This window comes from Hyla sarda, chromosome 1 (assembly GCF_029499605.1).
Source record: "Hyla sarda isolate aHylSar1 chromosome 1, aHylSar1.hap1, whole genome shotgun sequence".
NCBI classification, from domain to species: domain Eukaryota; kingdom Metazoa; phylum Chordata; class Amphibia; order Anura; family Hylidae; genus Hyla; species Hyla sarda.
In genome coordinates, this window is record NC_079189.1 from 201,517,576 (window position 1) to 201,538,233 (window position 20,658).

The 20,658-nt window shown below is 39.7% G+C and overlaps 1 protein-coding gene across 13 annotated transcripts in view; it reads right to left on the reverse strand.

The window, feature by feature from the left end:
* The window catches only part of BMPR1B (bone morphogenetic protein receptor type 1B), a 473,407-nt gene that overhangs the window by 20,223 nt on the left and 432,526 nt on the right, over window positions 1-20,658 (reverse strand). For all 13 annotated transcript variants that reach the window (XM_056567256.1, XM_056567261.1, XM_056567325.1 and 10 more), the window contains 3 exons: window positions 9,955-10,051; window positions 8,583-8,721; window positions 5,755-5,947 (listed from right to left, as the gene is read on the reverse strand). In XM_056567256.1, coding sequence (XP_056423231.1) covers window positions 5,755-5,947; window positions 8,583-8,721; window positions 9,955-10,051 — 429 coding nt within the window. The remainder of the gene's footprint in view (window positions 1-5,754; window positions 5,948-8,582; window positions 8,722-9,954; window positions 10,052-20,658) is intronic.

Consider the following 20,658-nt stretch of genomic DNA (forward strand, 5'->3'; position numbering starts at 1 on the left):
GTGGAGACATACCGTAGGTAGTCATGACCTTTGTTTACCAGGTGCTAGACAGTGGGTTCTGACTAGTCATTTTACTACAATATTAAGACTATCAGTTTTTTCTTTTATGTACTTTAAGTGAATCATCCCTTTTCGGCTTTAAGTAAATAATACCATTTTTCAAAACAAAAGTGAGAATTTATTAATTTCGGGCTGAAGTCAGCGAGAAACTCTACACCACATTGTCAGGATGTGTGTGCCATGAGGCAAAAGATTCATTTTCATTTTCCATCTGTCCCTTTTCGTGAGCTTTCAAGAGGCCGACACTAAATTAATCATTGAACCTGTCATCTATACATGAGGTTCCGTTAGTCTGCTGGATCTGAATTCAATCTGTCTTGATTCTGAATGAATCTATTAAAATGCCATTACTTGTGCAACAAACTTGAAAAATCAAAGCCTTTCCAGGCTGGTATCTTCAGGTCTCCATCAAGGACAATGATGTTTTATTCCATTATTAAGACCACTTTTCTGTAACTGGCTGAAATAATATGGTCGAAAATAAATCTGACCTAGGGCTGATGACCATATTTCTGTTAGAAAGCCATACCATATTACCCACAGAACACTAGGAGATGACTTGCTCTTTCATATGTATTTAATAAAGAGGAACACATTTAAGGGTAGAGTCAGGGGGGGGGGGGGACATACCGCCTGTGCAGCCGGTTCAGCTGCACAGGGGCCCAGCGGGGACCCACTACCCTTTCATACTAGTGAGCGCAGAGGCTGCTCTTTACTACGGCGCACAGACAGAGCCCTAAAGAACCTGGTGTTGAGCCGCAGCAGCAGTGAGGAGGAGGAACAACAGGAGCAGAAGATGTGCTCAGAGTAAGACTATGTTAGTCATAGCACAAAGGAAAACAACTAGGGTAGTGGAAGGGGGTGCCTGGCTGCCCGGCTTGGCATTATAGGATGTGCAGCATTACTTTCATCATGCTGTATATTCTCCACAGAGCTCCTTCCTGCTGTCGGGTCCTGAAGGAGGGGAGAGATTCTCTGACCACACAGCCTGCAGACATTACACAGCAGACGAAGAGTAGGGGACTGCCTGCAGAGCTGTCTGTGCCCCCTCCTCCACATGACTCAGCAACAGAGGTCCTGACCCCCAGCACTGCCATCCAGGGATGGGAGAAGCCATGTGAGGATCCTGTCTGTGTCACAGAAAGTTAGTATAGCTGCAGTATGTATATTTGTGTAGAGGTGTGTGTGTATCTTGTGTATAGGTGTGTGTGTGTATCTTGTGTATAGGTGTGTGTATCTTGTGTATAGGTGTGTGTATGTATCTTGTGTATAGATGTGTACACATGTGATAGAAAAAAGGGGAGGGAGAGACAGACGGGGGGGCGCAACCTGTGCCGTTATTCTGATGGCAATCAATGCCGTATTGCAAGTGGAGCGGTGCTCACCTGATGGTGTTGTACGCAGAGTACAACACCTTGTAGTGTGTGTCACCCAATTGCAGGGTAGAAAGCCGGGAGGTAATCCCGTGTCGGAGTTTGTCTCTGACTGGTGCTGGATAGGTTGCATTTTCCCGTGGAAGCAGGAGAAAAGATCGTCGTAGCGGCGCTCACTCGGGGGTTGCTGGCAGTAGCCAGGAGAGGTGTATATAGCCTCAGTCGGCAAGAAGCGATAGTGGACAGGTAAAAATAATAAACCAAGGATTTTATTAGAGGGACTACGCGTTACGAGGGGCAAAACCCCCTCTTCATCAGGACATGGTTTATTATTTTTACCTGTCCGCTATCGCTTCTGGCGACTGAGGCTATATACACCTCTCCCGGCTACTGCCAGCAATCCCAGAGTGAGCGCCACTACGAGGATCTTCCTGTGTATATATGTGTGTGTATCTTGTGTATAGGTGTGTGTATGTATCATGTGTGTAGATGTGTGTGTATCTTGTGTATAGGTGTGTGTGTGTGTGTATCTTGTGTATAGGTGTGTATGTGTGTATCTTGTGTATAGTTGTGTGTGTACCTTGTGTATAGGTGTGTATGTATCTTGTGTATAGATGTGTGTGTATCTTGTGTATAGGTTGTGTGTATGTATCTTGTGTATAGATGTGTTTATCTTGTGTATAGATGTGTGTGTATCTTGTGTATAGGTGTGTATGTATCTTGTGTATAGGTGTGTGTGTGTATCTTGTGCATAGGTGTGTGTATCTTGTGTATAGGTGTGTGTGTGTGTAGCTTGTATATAGGTGTGCGTGTATCTTGTGTATAGGTGTGTGTGTATCATGTGTATAGGTGTGTGTATATATTGTGTATAGGTGTGTGTGTATCTTGTGTATAGATAGGTGTGTGTATCTTGTGTATAGGTGTGTGTGAGTATCTTGTGTATAGGTGTGTGTGTATCTTGTGTATAGGTGTGTGTATATCTTGTGTATAGGTGTGTGTGTATCTTGTGTATAGAAAGGTGTGTGTATATTGTGCATAGGTGTGTGTGCATATTGTGCATAGGTGTGTATCTTGTGTATAGGTGTGTATGTATATTTGTGTATAGGTGTATGTATCTTGAGTATAAGCGTGTATATCTATATATGTACAGTCATGGCCGTAAATGTTGGCACCCCTGAAATTTTTAAAGAAATTTCCACAATTTTGGTTCTCAAGTTTTCAGACAGTTCTCTTCTCCTCTTTCTGTTGTCTATGATTAGTGTGGCACACACAGACACACAATGCAAAGACTAAGTATACTTCTCTCCTTTTTATCTGCTTTTAGGCAGGATTTTTTTATTGCCCACACCTGTTACACCTGGTACTCACTTGGTGCTTAGGTGTGGCGTACTAAAATAATGCCAACTGCTGTATAGACAAAAATCCGGCCCTGCATCGGCAGAATTATTTGTCCCTTGTATAGTGGTGAGAATGTCTCTGTATAGTCATTTTATTCAGTATCAGTATGGTAATATTATCCCATCATTATATGGTGGTAATGGTAGTGGTAATAGTGTTGCGGTATTATCTGTCCCTTGTATAGTGGTGTAACTGTCTTACTGCATGGGCTGCTGCTGAATGTCGCATGAAGCACTAGGCCTCTTTTTTTTGCTACCACCTGTCAGTGTATTTAAACAGCAAAAAGTGGAAAACTTAGGCTCTCCACAGAACAGCTACCTACCTACCTTCCCCAACTTACTCCGCAATTTTTCCTCGGGCACAAAAGGAACTAACTACAGCTCTGATAAGTGCTACTTACCCCTCTGGCCTCCCCTGTACACAGTCAGGTCACGTGACTGTGCAGCGTGGGCTGTTGGAGGCCAGCAGGGAAGGAGCTGACTTTGCGACACCCCGGCGGACATGAAGAGCAGCAGAGCATGTGAGGTAAGTTTTATTTATTTATTTTTAGTCTGATCTGAGGTCTGATGGGATTGTCTGTCACTGTCTCAGAGCATCAATATGGGGGGCCTGAATGAGAATATGAGGGGGCCTGAATGAGCTGCAGCATATGGGGGGCCTTAATAAATAATTAACAACTGATATTAGGGGGGTCCTCCTGAGCAACTGATATGGGTGGGGGCCCCCCTGAGCAAGTGACATATGGGGCTCCATCTGAGTATGTGACATATGAAGGGGGGATTCCTGAACAATTGACGTATGAGTGGGGGGGTCCAGGGGCATTCTTTGCACAGGGGCCTTCTGCTGTCTGTGTCTGCCCCTGGGTAGAATCACAAGTGCCGTACTTTGCTGTGTATTTGCTGCTGCATATTTCCCTACCCATTTGCTGCTGTGTATTTTCCTACCCAATGGGTTGGAAAATACGCAGTAGCAAATACGCAGAAAAATAGGGCACCTATGACCCTACCCTTAATCTGTGATACAAAATGACTCTCCCCTAATATTAATGACAAAGTGCTATGCCAAACTATTGAATGTGACCAAAGCAAAATCAAAGTGATAATTAGAGTGATAAAAGTATCAATAATAACAACAATAAAAGTATAAAAATAAAAACTTATACTAAGTACGCTAAGGCAAATTTAGTGCATTAAATAGCTTCCAGTTCACCATTTTTTAGCAGATGTTAGTTTTGTTCACAAGCTAACATAAATGATGAGCCAACATGAGAGCTGCAGACAATTGGTGGCCCCAGTGCTCATATACCGTACCTGCTGGCTGTGATACCAATAGCATGGCAATAGACAAACTTTTATGATTCATGAGGACTGAATGTTGACCCCACCACTTCATAACAATCACTAATTACATTATTGGAATGGGTCAATAAAATCGGATGTCTTAATGATCTAGATGGGCGAAGCAATGGTTGGATAACTAATATATAAGGAGGAAATAAAAACAAAGGATCGCTCTCTTGTGTAGCCCACCATGACACCAAAAGTGCTGTACTAACCTTATAGAATTGCGCTAAGGATTAGGCAAAGAGGTACACAGAATGCTGCTCAGATAACCCAACCCATTGGCCAAGAGGTACAGGAATGAAGACATAAATGAACAAGGAGCAAAAGAATATGTCTTGTGAGCTCTGTTGTACATTTACCAGGATAAATTAGCTACTACAATTGCACAGGACTGGATTTATTTTACATTTAGAATAGATGCAAGTCCGACCGAGCATGTATGTGCATGGGGGCATCTGGTAATAGATGTCAGCTGAATGAGAGTTTGGTCGACAGCTCCTTTAGGTTCTTGCAGAATGTAATGTTGGTAATAACTACATGACATTTCCATCTAGCCCCTTTCTGCCTTTTGCAGTTTAATACCATACATTATTTGTAAAATGACCCCATGCATAATAGGAATGGTGCCTGGTGTGAAATGATATCAGTTTTATTTTAGGGAAGAAAAAAAATCATCTGGGGAGCTTGTATATCTTTTATGCCATAGCTCACATTAACACATAAAATATCTGTCATCTTGCCCAAAACTTCCACAAAATGGACAAATTCAAGAGACTGTCTTAACAGGGATACAAGATTGTGCATAAAGGCAGCTAATATGGCTCTGAGCCTTGGCTCTTCGCTAAAGGGTCTGACAAAAAGCACAGGTTGAGAGCCACCGATGTGCTAGAACTATTAAATGGGGCTATTAAAGTCCTTAACGTGAGGCATTATTCCATGATTTACAGTCCATTGCCGGTGATAAATAGCAGCTTTACTTCAAGCAATTAAAACCTTGACTGTGACAAGTGCATTGTGTGAAATCATAGGGAAAACCTTTCCAATTCTGAACTGGTAATAAACTATTGTTTTCTGAGGACTTAAACTGATGATGACAGATATAGTTAAAATGCATTTTCTCACCTAGTTGCTCATGAAAATGACTGCACAATGTCCATTAGGCTCCACCCACATACAGTGGGGATCAAAAGTTTGGGCACCCCAGGTAAAAATTTGTATTAATGTGCATAAAGAAGCCAAGGAAAGATGGAAAAATCTCCAAAAGGCATCAAATTACAGATTAGACATTCTTATAATATGTCAACAAAAGTTAGATTTTATTTCCATCATTTACACTTTCAGAATAACAGAAAACAAAAAAATGGCATCTGCAAAAGTTGGGAGCTCGTGACATCATAGCCCCACCCCCTCATGACATCACGCCCTGCTCCCTCAATGCAAGTTTATGGGAGGGACTATGACATCACGAGCTCCCGGCGCTGGCTCCAGCATTTGGAACAGTTTGTTCCAAACGCTGAGCAGCGGAGTACCTCTTTAATGTTCCTGTTGTGGAAAAGCCCTATAAAATTAATATTACTTACCTAAAATATTTTCATGCCTCATGAGCACAGTCTGATAGATTTCTGTCTCCCTGAACCAGCTGGCCTCCTCGGTGGTAAAGAACACTTTGACTGCCACTTTCTCCCCGCGCCATTTGCCCATCCACACTTCTCCATATCTTCCTTTGCCAATCTGTTTCACCATTTGAATCTGCTTTGCTATAGTCCTTTGTACCTATGAACAAGACCAAGACCAATAACATATTACTTACCAAAGAAAAATGACCACCCAGCACTAACATGACTAATCCAGAACAAACAGAGGGGAATATGAAATATCACTGGAGATCCATTTTACTGCATGCAACATTTCTTCTTCCTCCCGAGAGTACCTCAAAATATTACCGTGGCCCTGTACGGCTTGAAACCATAAAACTGAATATTCTGTAATTTGAGGCAATATTGACAAAGGTTATTTTGCTAAAGAACTCTTGGTTTGTGTGCTGCCACCCACATGTACAGGCTTACTTTATCAGAAATTTAAATGGGGAAAAATGATTTAATAATGCTCTAAAAGTGACATGATTTGCATCTGCTTTCAGTTAAGAAAAGCCGATTATTTTACATGGAATCGTAGAACAATTTGTCTATTAATATGTATACTGCTGTTATAGCATAATATAGTCCATAGCATTGATCAGAGCAAATTAAAGGGAACAGCTGTATAATTCACACTGAGCTTACTAAAAGAAACATTCGCGATAATCCAACACTAATATTACCTTTGGGGTTTACTTCTGTACCCAGTGAATAGAGCAGTTGCCTCCAAAGTGTGGTCCTCCAGATGTTGCAAAACTACAATTCCCAGCATGTGAAGAGTAGTAGTTTTGCAACATCTGGAGGACAACACCTTAGAAAACTACTGGTACAGAGGTAAAGGTTGTGATCACACCAGGGACTCTGTGTGTGTGTGGGGGGGGGGGGGGGGGGGCTCTTTACTCACTCCAGCAATATAGAACAGAAGCCCATCTGTACGAGACCAGTTTAAAGGGGTATTCCAGGGAAATTTTTTTTTTTTTTTACATCAACTGGCTCCAGAAAGTTAAACAAATTTGTAAATTACTTCTATTAAAAAATCTTAATCCTTCCAATATTTATCAGCTGCTGAAGTTGAGTTGTTCTTTTCTGTCTGGCAACAGTGCTCTCTGCTGACATCTCTGCTTGTCTCGGGAACTGCACATAGTAGAAGAGGTTTGCTATGGGGATTTGCTTCTTAACTGGACGGTTCCCGAGACATGTTTCATTAGAGAGGACTTAGACAGAAAAGAACAACTCAACTTCAGCAACTCATAAGTACTGAAAGGAATAAGATTTTTTAATAGAAGTAATTTACAAATCTGTTTAACTTTCTGGAGCCAGTTGATATATATATATATATATATATAAAGTTTTTTTTCCTGGATAACCCCTTTAAAGACAATACAGTCTGAGCCATTATCTGTACAGGTGCCCATATTATACCAAATACTGCCTTGTCCTATGCCTACTTGTATGCCCATCAGTCGTGACTTAAATGAGATTGGATTATGCACAGAGAACGTCTTCAGAGGGTGACGTTATAGAACATATTAGGCAGCTCTTTAGCTAAACCAACTTTCCCATACACTCACTCTAAGGTGTAAAGGAACCCTGAGATGCAAGACTTTGGGAGTCATATTCAAAACTGTACACATCAAAAGTTTTGCGCCAAAATTTTGGCGCAAAACAGTTTACATCAGATATTCAAAGTGTTTTACATGAGAATTATCCAGGTTTTACACTAGTCACACCAGTTTTGCAAAAGGGGGCGTGGCTATGTACATTTCATGTTTTACATGATATTTTTAAGGGGGTGAGAGTCCATTTAATATCAAAAACTTCACACCAGCTTTTTGCTAGTGTGGAAATCACAGAAATGGTTGTATTTTTTATTTTCATTTTTATTTTTGGGAAAAGGTGTTATTTAATCAATTATTGAAAAATAAATAATTATTATTTTGGAAATATTATTTAAGAAAATATATATTTTTTTTTTCATGTCACTGCACTTGAACTCACATTAAAGCCTTAGAAATGTTTGATTTATACAGTTATGACTTGTTTGGGCACTAGTAATCATGGAATATTATGTGAGATGCCTCGGGCAGAACCTTCCGGGATGTAAAATTTGGCACCAAAACTAAACCATTTTCACCAAAATTGCCATTTTTGGCACCAAAGTCGGAAATCTTGGTGCCAAAAATCCAATATGGCGACAAAAAAAACAATTTGGTGTCAAATTTGGCAATTTTGGTACAGAAAAAAAAAACGTGGCACGAAAATGAACTCTCAGATGTTTTCATATTTTTCAAAGCAGCACAAGAGTCCTTTGAAAATGTGAGGAGAAAAAAAAAGGTGTAATTAATATCACTGGAACAGGAATGACAGTAGTTTTTTAATATCTCCCCCTTTGTTGGTAATTTTTAAAACAATATGAAAACATTATAAAAATAGACTCTTTTAGTCAAATAATTTTCTTGTGCCGTTGTATTATAGAATGAGTGCGGTTTTCTGTATGTGATACTGAGCAGTATAGATATGTAAAGTATAAGGCTGTATTCATACTTTTCAGGCAAACGATCTGTGAAACGGGAACAACAGATCCGAATTCCTAGATATCCTTCCATTAGAATCAATGGCCACAGGAACAACACGCTGCTGTTTGTTGCTAAGCTTAAAAAAACTTGTAACATAGTGTATATATGATTTCGATATGTCATAATCCACTCTTTCCTTCTGACTCACAGTTATGACATAAAATGTTTTCTATTTCTTCTAAAATGTATTCTTACCAGCAGAGGGAGCCCTGATCCACTTCCAGAGCTCTGAGACTGTTCAATGAGATCTTTCAGGGATTCTCCAGGAGGGATGTAGGTCTCATCTTGTTCCAAGCCAATACTATACCGAGGTCTGGCCTCTTGCCTTTTATACCTATTAGAAGACAATGCAGAAATTACCATAAGTCATACTATAGTAGGATAACATGGTTAGTATGTCTTGTGTAGGGAGTTCAAAATGCACATATGGCCGCTTCACTATTAACCTAGGTTCCTTAAAATGACATATAGAGGCACAGAGAAAAAAAAGAACACATTTACAGTATGTATCCATTTCTACTTGACACAGCAAGCGGTTATCACAACCACATATAGCAATGTTTAACAACCAAGGTACCTCCAGCTGTTGCAAAACTACTACTTCTAGCATGCCTGGCCAGTCAAATGCAATATTAGGTCAATTCATTTAGAGGGGTTGTATCATCAGAAACAATTCTTTTCATTCTGGTTCATCTCACAAAGGGGGGGGGGGTTCAGAATGGAGAACACTCCTCTATAGCATCTATATGATCTATAGTGTCCATATGTAATGACTGAAGAACTACTATAGACATTATGGGGGAGATGTATCAAAACCTGTGCAGAGGAGAAGTTGCTGAGTTGCCCATAGCAACCAATCAAATGGTTTCTTTAATTTTTCAGAGGTCTCTATAAAAATGAAAGAAGCGATCTGATTGGTTGCTATGGGCAACTCAGCAACTTTTCCTCTAAACGAGTTTTGATAAATCTCCCCCTATCTCTTTCTAGTAAGTGCTGCTGTTCTCAGCAGAATCTGCCAGCACTCTAATCCCAGTCTAAAATCAGCCATTCATGCTTCTCACTAAGGCTATGTTCACATGCATGGAAAATCTGTGTGCGGAGATTCCACCCACTGCAGGCGCTGGCATAGCATGTCGGCACTAGATGCGCACAGGAGTGCACCATCTTATATACGGCTATACATTCTGGGCAGATTCCGCAAAAAGAATGAACGTGCAGCGGAATCTCTGTGCCAAATTTCAATGCAAAATTCTGCACAGAAATTCCGACGTCCAAACATGGCCAAAAGTCTATATTCACATGGCGGCATGTCTACCCAGGTGGACATATCGCAGGGCACTGTGGAAATTCCAGTTCTGGGCTCCGCATAAAAAGAAATGACAAGACAATTATTTCTGTGGAATCCGCTTTCTCTGAAATGCATTTGAGATGGCGCATTTGCGAGCGGTTCTAACAACAGCATTTTTTGCCAGCACTGAAACAGCTCAGAAATTAACTGTTTCCAGTAGCCTTAGGAAGTAATCCTAAAAGATTCATGTGAATCTAGACACAAGTGGTTTGGTCTTACCTGAAGTAACAGAATATTAAAATCACTGCCAGGATGATGCTGCATACAGTGACTGAGATCAGAAGAGCCATGTAATGGATACTGCCATCAACAAAGTCTGCGGGGGGAAAAGGAGAAACAAAACATGGAGTTAATTTTTTTCCCCAGCATTTAGATTCAATAGACTTGCTATATAAAACCATAGATAATAGCACAGAAGAATACTTGATCGATATTATCAACATAACTTATTTTATACTATTCTCCAGTTCCCCTTAAGGGAAGGTTCACAAGTAACGGATCTGCAGCGTATCCACCGGTGACCCAACAATTTTGTGCCTCCAGCTGTTGCCCCTCCCCTAGCCCTGCCACATCCCGCCCCTGGCCTGCTCGCAGCGGCAATCCGCCGCTATGAGCAGCCACACAGGGGGCCTAAGAGTTGCAAAGTCTACTCAGACATCACAGAGCAGCCGCAATGTCTTAGTACTGCACATGCGGAGTGCACGCGGCATCTTGCAGGCCCCCTGTGTGGCTGCTCGTAGCGGTGGATTGCCACTGCGAGTGGGCCAGGGGCGGGATGAAGTGGGGGAAGGGGGTGTGGTAACAGCTGGAGGCACAAAATGGTTGGGTCACCAGCAGATCCGCAGTTTAAAATACCCTACGGATCCATTACGTGTGACCCTACCTTTAAAGGAAGAATGACTGATCTATTTACTGTTTGCAACACATACCGTGTCAATTAAACTTACAGTATGTCAAAGTAGTGTTGAAATGTCAATATATAGGACCTCATTTATTATTGCAAAACCAACATGTTTTGACGGGTTGTGCGATAGATTAAGGCTGGGTTCACACCCCGTTTTTGCAATATAGTTCCTGTATATGTTTTCAATTTGAAAACCATATGGAACCGTATTGAAAATGGTATGCAATGACTCTCCATTGAAACCGTTTGCAAACGATGCATTCTGTTGTGTCTGTTTTTTTCCCGCACCCAAAACCGCAGCCTACCACAGCTTTTGGTCCGGGTGAAAAACCGTATGGAAACCGTATCCATTTTTATTTTTTTAACATGGGAGTCAATGGGAGCCGTACAGAACCGTATGTGCGTACAGTTCCATCTGGTTTATACCATACGTAATTTTTTCTTGTCATTTCAATCAAACAAGTCAAACTTTAATCAGAATAGAGTTAAAAGTTAAAAACATATATGTTTTTTTCTTAACAAACGGATGCAACCAAACATCATTTTTCAAACTGTATCTGGTTTTTAACCATATACGGGTTAAAATTTGTACACGTTTGGTTGAAGTTTAGTCCGGTTTTGAGGAATCAGTGTTTTTCAATAAAAAACCTGATACAGGAACTGTATTGCAAAAACGTGGTGTGAACCCACCATAACTCTCCATTTTACTATGAAAACCCCAAAAAGGGGTGTGGCCGTTGGGAAAAGGGAACATGGTCACCGAAAAGGGGCGTGTTCCCGACATTTTCACAAAAACACAACATATTTACTAAGGTTTCCCCAGAAAATTAGGTGGATTTGAGCTGAGGAAAACCCGACAGATCAGAACATGTGCAAAAAAAAAGCAAAGTGTAGGGAAAGTGGAAAATGTAGGGAAACCTTAGTAAATACAGTGGAAAATAAATTGTAGGGAATAAAAACTCACAAAGGAAAACTACACAACACTCTTAGTAAATCAGGGCCATAGTGTTTTATCCAAATAAGATAAATACAAAAAAAAAAAATCTCACCACAACAACCCCTTTTTTCAAATGAGGCCTGCCCGATTGGCTGTAGCACACTCCAAATTGCTATGTAGTACTAGATGTCCAATCAATTCAATTAGCAAACATTTAATACATGTTTAAGCCAAGGTCAGTGCTTTAGAATTGTACTGATAGATCAAAAACTTTTTGCCAAATAAAAAAAAAATGTATATATATAACCCATCTGCCATATACAAGTTAGATAGTTTTCCCCATGTAAGTAATGAGCCAGATCGGTGGCCAATCCCAGAAAATGAGATTATATTATCATTAAAAAGCTTAGGGTGTCCTGATCACACACCTTTTACAGTTTCTTGATACTGACTAACATTTCCAAACTATGTGGGTTTATATTTGTCTGACAATTCAGGGAATCAGTCAGATGGGCGTGAACTAATTTTAATAATGGGAGTAAATATCAGGTGATAATACAGTCAGGGGGCGTAAATGTCTTACATTGAGAGACATCCATACCTATTAGACTACCTAATAGTCACCCATTTTATTAAAATTAGGTTCACACCCATCTGACAAATAACTTAAGTGTGTATCAAAGAAATGTAAAAAGGGGGGTGATCAGGACATCCTAAGCTATTTAATGATAGTAACATCTCATTTTTAGGCGATTGGCGACAGGTACTAGAATACCCATGACACTTGGAAAGCTAACATTAGCAGTGTAATGGAAGATAGGAAAATGTATTATGTGCAAACCTTAAGACATTCTATAAGAGATCTGTTTGATAAATGGACTTTGTTGGTTAGAATAACACAATGAAGCCCAGTACAGTATCTGGCAGTCCTAATGATAAACTCCTAGCAGAATTATTATGAGCTCATTACGATAGATAATTATATCTACAATATATTCCCAAGACTCCGTTTGGCAGCAATCTCTGTACATGAATTCCCACTGTAGGAACTACATTCGCGTACCTAATCTTATTGTAGCCTCATTTTCCTATATCTGCAGAAAAATGACCTATCTGAGCTTAAACCCTACACAGAATGCGGCACGGTCCTTGTCTTGGAATGAGATTAGCAGATCAACTATTTCTTTGTAGAGATTGTCCACATTCATGCTGTAGCTGAACACGGGAAAACGAGAACTTCAGCTCTATCGACTCATCCTGCCATGGTGCTATTAAGTTACAGCTTTACGAGAGTAATGAGACAAGGATGTCCTTGGGGACCTCTTAGTTTACGCTTTTTAAAGACTTGCTTTTGTGTTGCCTTTTTTCATTTTTTTTTTTTTTTTTAACTCTTTAGCTTGTAGACTTGCATGCTTTTAATCGCTGGCACCAATTCCATTGCCTTTGGCTTTTAATTTCCATCTTGTAGGAAAGTGAGGCATATCTGAAGGCCTTTGAAAAGAGACACCGACAAGATGTCTATCAGGACAACACGGGGCTCATCAGTCATTTCTCGCTTCAGCTGCAGCTATCTACCTGTGCTGTGGCTCTAAGAGTGTGATAGATGAAACGGAGAAGCCACTGGGGAGCCCGCCTTTCTTTTTGAGAAAAGGAGCGAAACAGAGGACTAAAAGCTTAATTTCATGGTTTATTAACAGTTTAGCCTCTGTTAATGGCACCCACTTCTCTGTGAAATGTGTGGTTTGTAACCGTTTAGGATGTCACTTTGAATCAGGTTGATAGAGATTGCAGACAACCTAAACAAAATAGCTTCTGCATGAGACAAGGGCAATTTACAGTTTTACTGATTAATAATGTATAGGCTCACAATGACTAGTTAACTGGCTGCTGAATGCTTATCACATTCATTGGAACATAAAATGAATGTCTATAGTTACAAAAAATCCAAACAACATCTGTACAGTCATGGCCGTAAATGTTGGCACCCCTGAAGTTTTTCTAGAAAATGAAGAATTTCTCACAGAAAAGGATTGCAGTAACACATGTTTTGCTATAAACATTTTTATTCCCTTTGTGTGTATTGGAACTAAACCAAAAAAGGGAGGGGAAAAAGCAAATTGGACATAATGTCACACCAAACTCCAAAAATGGGCTGGACAAAATTATTGGCACCATTTCCAAATTGTGGAAAAATAAGATAGTTTCAAGCATGTGATGCTCCCATGAAATCTGAGGATTACCAATGGATTTTGGGTTGCACTGTACAGCCCAGTGTCAGAAAGCTGGGTTTGCATCCGTGATCTTGGGTCTTCAAGCAGGACAATGACGCCAAACATATGTCAAAAAGCACACAGAAATGGATGGCAACAAAGCGCTGGAGAGTTCTGAAGTGGCAGCAATGAGTCCAGATCTAAATCCCTTTGAACACCTGTGGAGAGATCTTAAAATTGCTGTTGGGAAAAGGCGCCTTCCAATAAGAGAGACCTGAAGCAGTTTGCAAAGATAGAGTGGTCCAACATTCCGGCTGAGAGGTATAAGAAGCTTATTGATGGTTATAGGAAGCGACTGATTTCAGTTATTTTCTCCAAATGGTGTGCAACCAAATATTAAGTTAAGGGTGCCAATAATTTTGTCCAGCCCATTTTTGTAGTTTGGTGTGACATTATGTCCAATTTGCTTTTCCCCCCTCCTTTTTTTTTGGTTTAGTTCCAATACACACAAAGGAAATAAACATGTGTAGCAAAACATGTGTTACTGCAATCCTTCTCTGTGAGAAATACATAATTTTCTAGAAAAAATTCAGGGGTGCCAACATTTATGGCCATGACTGTAGATAAAGACTATGGTGATTTATCAATGCTTAAAGGGGTTATCCAGGAATTTATATATATATATATATATATATATATATATATATATATATATATATATTTCAACTGGCTCCAGAAAGTTAAACAGATTTGTAAATTACTTACTTCTATTAAAAAAAATTAATCCTTTCAGTACTTATGAGCTGCTGAAGTTGAGTTGTTCTTTTCTGTCTAACTGCTCTCTGATTACACCTGTCTGGGGAACTGTCCAGAGTAGAAGCAAATCCCCATAGCAAACCTCTTCTACTCTGTGCAGTTCCTGAGACAAGCAGTGATGTCAGTAGAGAGCATTGTTGCCAGACAGAAAAGAACAACTCAACTTCAGCAGCTGATAATTATTGGAAGAATTAAGATTTTTTAACATAAGTAATTTACAAATCAAATTATAAAGATATGATAGAGACCTAGAGATACACACACACATATATATATATATATATATATATATATATATATATATATATATGTATATATATATATATATATATAATTTACAAAATATATGTGACAGACTAGTTGTATAATCAATTAATTACTCTTTATTCAGAAAATTGGTAAAATAGTCCAAGCAGGGCCCTTGCTGTGGACTAATATATACAGTATGAGGTATATAGTGGAATAAAATATAGTAAAGATGAAAATAAAAATGAAACTTTATAATATATAATAAAATTGTCCGTATAGCAGCCACCTAGTTGCGCAATAATGTTTTAGTAATTTATGTAACCAGTTCTTAGATAGATTAAATAACTTCTTATTCACTGCAATAGATATTGTTGCTCTTTGCGGATGAAAGTTTATGCAGTATTCCCAAAAAGATAGGTTGTATCTCGTTGATGTTTGGTGCTCTGCACCCCTCACCGCACTGCTGGTCTGCGAGGTCCCAGGATGGCAGCCCTGTTGCAGTTGGGTTCCGTATTACTGACTGGCACGGCTGGGCAGCCGGCTCGATGGTGGCATCAGCACAATTAATGGATCCCCGGTATCCTCCTGATGTGGCACGGGGTGCGTCCGGCCATATAGATGGTAAAATTGCCAAAACATAAATTACCAAAACATTATTAGGTGGCTGCTATACGGACAATTTTATTATATATTATTCATTTTCATTTTTATTTTAATTTTATCTTTACTATATTTTATTCCACTATACATCTCATACTGTATATATTAGTCCACAGCAAGGGCCCTGCTTGGACTATTTTACCAATTTTCTGAATAAACAGTAATTTTTATATAGTGTGAGCCCCCCCGATCTATAAGTTATCCTATAATTTACAAATCTGTTTAACTTTCTGGAGCCAGTTTATTAAAAAAAAAAAATTTAAAGTTTTTTTTTCCAGGAATATCCCTTTAACATTAGAAAACTCGCGTAAAAAATAAAAATTTGCGCAAGCCTTATTTCTGCCGAAAAATCGTGAGCTTTTCCAGTGTTTTGAATCAGTGTTTTCTGGTGTGAAGTGTTGACAAATTTATATTTATCTTCTTATTAAAACAGCTGGGGTGGAACATAAGACAAAGAAGATAACCAGCTAGAAAACATGTAACTACTATATTATACAGGAATAGCCTGTGTTGCTTATATGTTTATTGCCCTGGCTTAAAGGGGTATTCCGGTGAAAACCTTTTTTCTTTTAAATCAACTGGTGGCAGAAAGTTAAACATATTTGTAAATTACTTCTATTAAAAAAATCTTAATCCTTCCAGTACTTATTAGCTGCTGAATGCTACAGAGGAAATTCCTTTCTTTTTGGAACACTGATGACATCACGAGCACAGTGCTCTCTGCTGACATCTCTGTCCATTTTAGCAACCATGCATAGCAGATGTATGCTAAGGGAAGCATGGTGGCTCAGTGGTTAGCACTGCTGCCTTGCAGTGCTGGGGACTTGGGTTCAAATCCCACTAAAGACAATAATAAAAAAAAAGCATTATTATTATAATAACGTCAGCAGAGAGCACTGTGCTCTTGATGCCATCAGAGAGAATTCCAAAAAGAAAAGAATTTCCTCTGTAGTATTCAGCAGCTAATAAGTACAGGAAGGATTAAGATTTTTTAATAGAAGTAATTTACAAATATGTTTAACTTTCTGCCACCAGTTGATTTAAAAGAAAAAAGGTTTTCACCGGAGTACCCCTTTAAAGCAGCACATGTGAAAGCCCCCTGAGGCAACGTCTACACAGGTTAGAAAAGTGATGGATTTTCATGTGGATTTCTATGCTGGAAATCTACCGTGTATAACAGTACAGCAATACATAGGACTTTAAGAAATCTCACCCACATGTCACAGAAAAAAATGTGCATAGAATTTGCAGAGAAATTGGCTTGCACTGTATACTTCAAATCCACCGCTTGCCAATTTCTGCCATGGACACAATGCAGAATAAAAATATTATTGCTGCAGACATTGCTACAATCTACTCTGTAAATCCACCGCAAAAGTATTATTATTTTTTTTTTTTTTTATGGAAGTTTTAAACACATTAGTTATTTATTAACTAACTTTTTAAAATGTATTTATCAAAATCCACAACAAGTTCTACACTATTTCATGTGGGTTGGCCACTGTGGAAAATCTGCAGCATTTCTGACACATGTGAAAATGCCCTCAGGGCCTGTTCTCATGTTCAGGGCTTTTGATGCTAAAGCCAAAAATAAAAAAAAAGGATCATGAATGGAAGACATGGATAAAGGAAAGACTGAGACTTATCTTATTAAATGTATTCCTGGCTTTGGCTTCAAAAAAAGCAATATGAGGAAACAGCCTAAGGGCTGACATGGCTCCAGACCAGAACTGTCCTTTAATAATGCTCAGTAGCATTCAATGGTGCTGGACAATTGGAAACACAATAAAATGAAATGTACGCTTGCCCTGCAAAAACCTGAAAAATATAGCATGCAATTTAAAGGAGAACAACCGTTTCTGATGCTACAGTCTTATGCTATAGACAATTTTATATCTTTGTTTAAGTTCTGCAGCTGCAGTTCATCCCATTTTCAGCCCCTCTCCATCTATGTAATATGACCATTCTGTATTCTGTTATGGACCAGATTACAGTCATGGTCGTAAATGTTGGCACCCCTGAAATTTTTCTAGAAAATGAAGTATTTCTCACAGAAAAGGATTGTAGTAACACATGTTTTCCTATACACATGTTTATTCCCTTTGTGTGTATTGGAAGTAAACCAAAAAAGGGAGGAAAAAAAGCAAATTGGACATAATGTCACACCAAACTCCAAAAATGGGCTGGACAAAATTATGGAAAAATAAGATTTCAAGCATGGGATGCTCCTTTAAACTGACCTGGGGCAAGTAACAGGTGAGGGCAATATAATAATTACACCGAAATGCAGATAAAAAGGAGAGAAGTTCACTTAGTCTTTGCATTATGTGTCTGTGTGTGCCATACTGAGCTTGGACAACAGAAAGAGGAGGAGAAAGAGAACTGTCTGAGGACTTGAGAACAAAAATTGTGGAAAAATATCAATAATCTCAAGGTTACAGGTCCATCTCCAGAGATCTAGATTTCCCTTTGTTCACAGTGCACAACATTATCAAGAAGTTTGCAGCCCATGGCACTGCAACTAATCTCCCTGGGCTTGGGTGGAAGAGAAAAATTGATGAAAGGTGTCAATGCAGGATAGTCCGGATGGTGGATAAGCAGCCCCAAACAAGTTCCAAAGATATTCAAGCTGTCCTGCAAACTATTCGCCGACATTTAAATGAAATGAAACACTATGGCAGGAGACCTAGGAGGACCCCACTGATGACACAGAGACATATAAAAGCAAGACTTTATTTTGCCAAAATGAACTTGAGTAAACCAAACTCCTTCTGGGAAAACGTCTTGTGGACAGATGAGACCAAGATAAAGCTTTTTGGTAAAGCACATCATTCTACTGTTTACCGAAAATGGAATGAGGCCTTCAAAAAAAAGAATACAGTACCTACAGTGAAATATGGTGGAGTTCCAATGATGTTTTGGGGTTGTTTTGCTGCCTCTGGCACCGGGTGCCTTGAATTTGTGCAAGGCATCATGAAATCTGAGGATTACCAACAGATTTTGGGTCGCACTGTACAGCCCAGTGTCAGAAAGCTGGGTTTGCATCTGAGATCTTGGGTCTTCCTGCTGAACAATGAATGGCAACAAAGTGCTGGAGAGTTCTAAAGTGGCCAGCAATGAGTCCAGATCTAAATCCCATACAACACCTGTGGAGAGATCTTAAAATTGCTGTTGGGAAAAGGTGCCCTTCCAATAAGAGAGACCTGGTGCAGTTTGCAAAGGAAAAGTGGTCCAACATTCCGGCTGAGAGGTGTAAGAAGCTTATTGATGGGAAGTGACTGATTTCAGTTATTTTATCCAAAGGGTGTGCAACCAAATATTGAGTTAAGGGTGCCAATAATTTTGTCCAGCCCATTTTTGGAGTTTTGTGTGACATTATGTCCAAAGGGAGATCATTCTGTTTTTGCAACTGCTGAAGGCACCTTGGTCAGAAAACACTGGTCTATTGCATTGAAAAGATCACAGGTATGTTTCAATGGGTGAGTGGTTGATGTGTGGGAGGGAGAAAAGTGACCTCACACTTACACACAAGGAATGATGGGATTTGTAGTTTAAGGGAACAAACTCCTACAGAAAATAGCCAGTTCACAAAAAGATAGCCACAGCATAATCGTAATATCACAACACAGCCATTTAATCCTAAAGCCAAGCGCAGATCCTTCCTAAGCATGTCCATTACTGTCTAGCAAGTAAATTAATATCTCACAGTTTTACATTGCCTAACAGTGAAATCTGCTGCAGAGACCTATAGCGGAAACTTAGATTGGCCACATAATCCACTGCTTTTCTATGTGGACTGTGGCAATAAAACACATAGCATATATTGTTCAATTTACAGTGGGTTCAAAATTCCATCAAGAATTTTCTTTGAAGCATGAGAATGAAGTATAAAAATACCCCATTCACGTGTATTGTTAACATAATGTCAGGATTTAAAGGACAACTGCAGCGCTAGCAAATTAGGGTCCAAATGTAATATCACAAGTTATATAAGTTTCTAAATGGGATCCATTACCTGGCTGGTCCCGTTTCTCCGCTATGCCGCCACTGGAAGTCATCTCCTGGTCCCCTAATGCGCATAGCATCGACCTATTATTCTCTATGGAGCCGCCATCTTGGTCGACGCTACGTCACAAATGCCCATAATGCGCCGGGGGATTGCTTCACTCCCCCTGCCGCTCGTCGTGCCGGCCCCTCTCCTCCCATCTTATAAATATTCATAATGTTATTATGCGCTCAGCCCTGATTGGCTTAGCGCACAGTAGGGGCCGCAGCCTATCAGTACATGTGGTGAGGGTGGAGAGGGCTGATGAGCTGGGAGGGGGAGGATGGGAGGAGATAACCACAAGGGAAGGAGCTGTGGGCGTCACTTTATTATAATTTCCTCGGGGGTGGGGGGGGGGAGAGGAGGGGGAGAGAGCAGCAGCTAACAGGAAGCTGGCGCAGGGAGTCATGGGAAATGTAGTCTTTATGACATGGCTGCTTACTGCTACAGGTGGCAATTACAAGAGAATGGCTGGGCCACATTTGACAAATGAGGTATCGTTGGAAAGGTCTTTGAAAGAGCTATCAGATGAGGTAAACTTTTTTTTTTTATGTATGAGCGCTGCAGATGTCCTTTAAGAGTAAAATCCATGCTAAGATCCTGACGGATCCCTGAACATGTGAACATGGCCTAAGACTGTCTAAGAACAGTAGTCCCTAAACTCTACAGGTAAGCAATATGGTAAAATAACACTCTGATTATTTTGTCTCTTTGACACTTGTCTTGTCTATTACCTACTTCTCTGTCTACAAATAGTAATCTACATAATTAAATATACTATTTTCCAGGTACATGTACATGAGGCACAGAACTAGCACAACGGAAGCTTTCAGAAGACATATAATAAAGATCCAATGGCAAAATCCGATATTTAGGCCAATATGCCAATAGTCTTCTATGTATAAAATATATCTGCTCGACAGTAATTCCTCAGACTATTTTGGTGCCCATTTAGCATCCAGTCAACCTAGGAGCCAGACATCATGGCACCACTGCTGCCAGTTATGAGGGACTTTTATCACTGTTTATTTCCCCAGCCCCTCCCTTATATATATTACAAGAATTAATTTTTGTAAAGATTTCCAGTAATGTTTGCTATAGC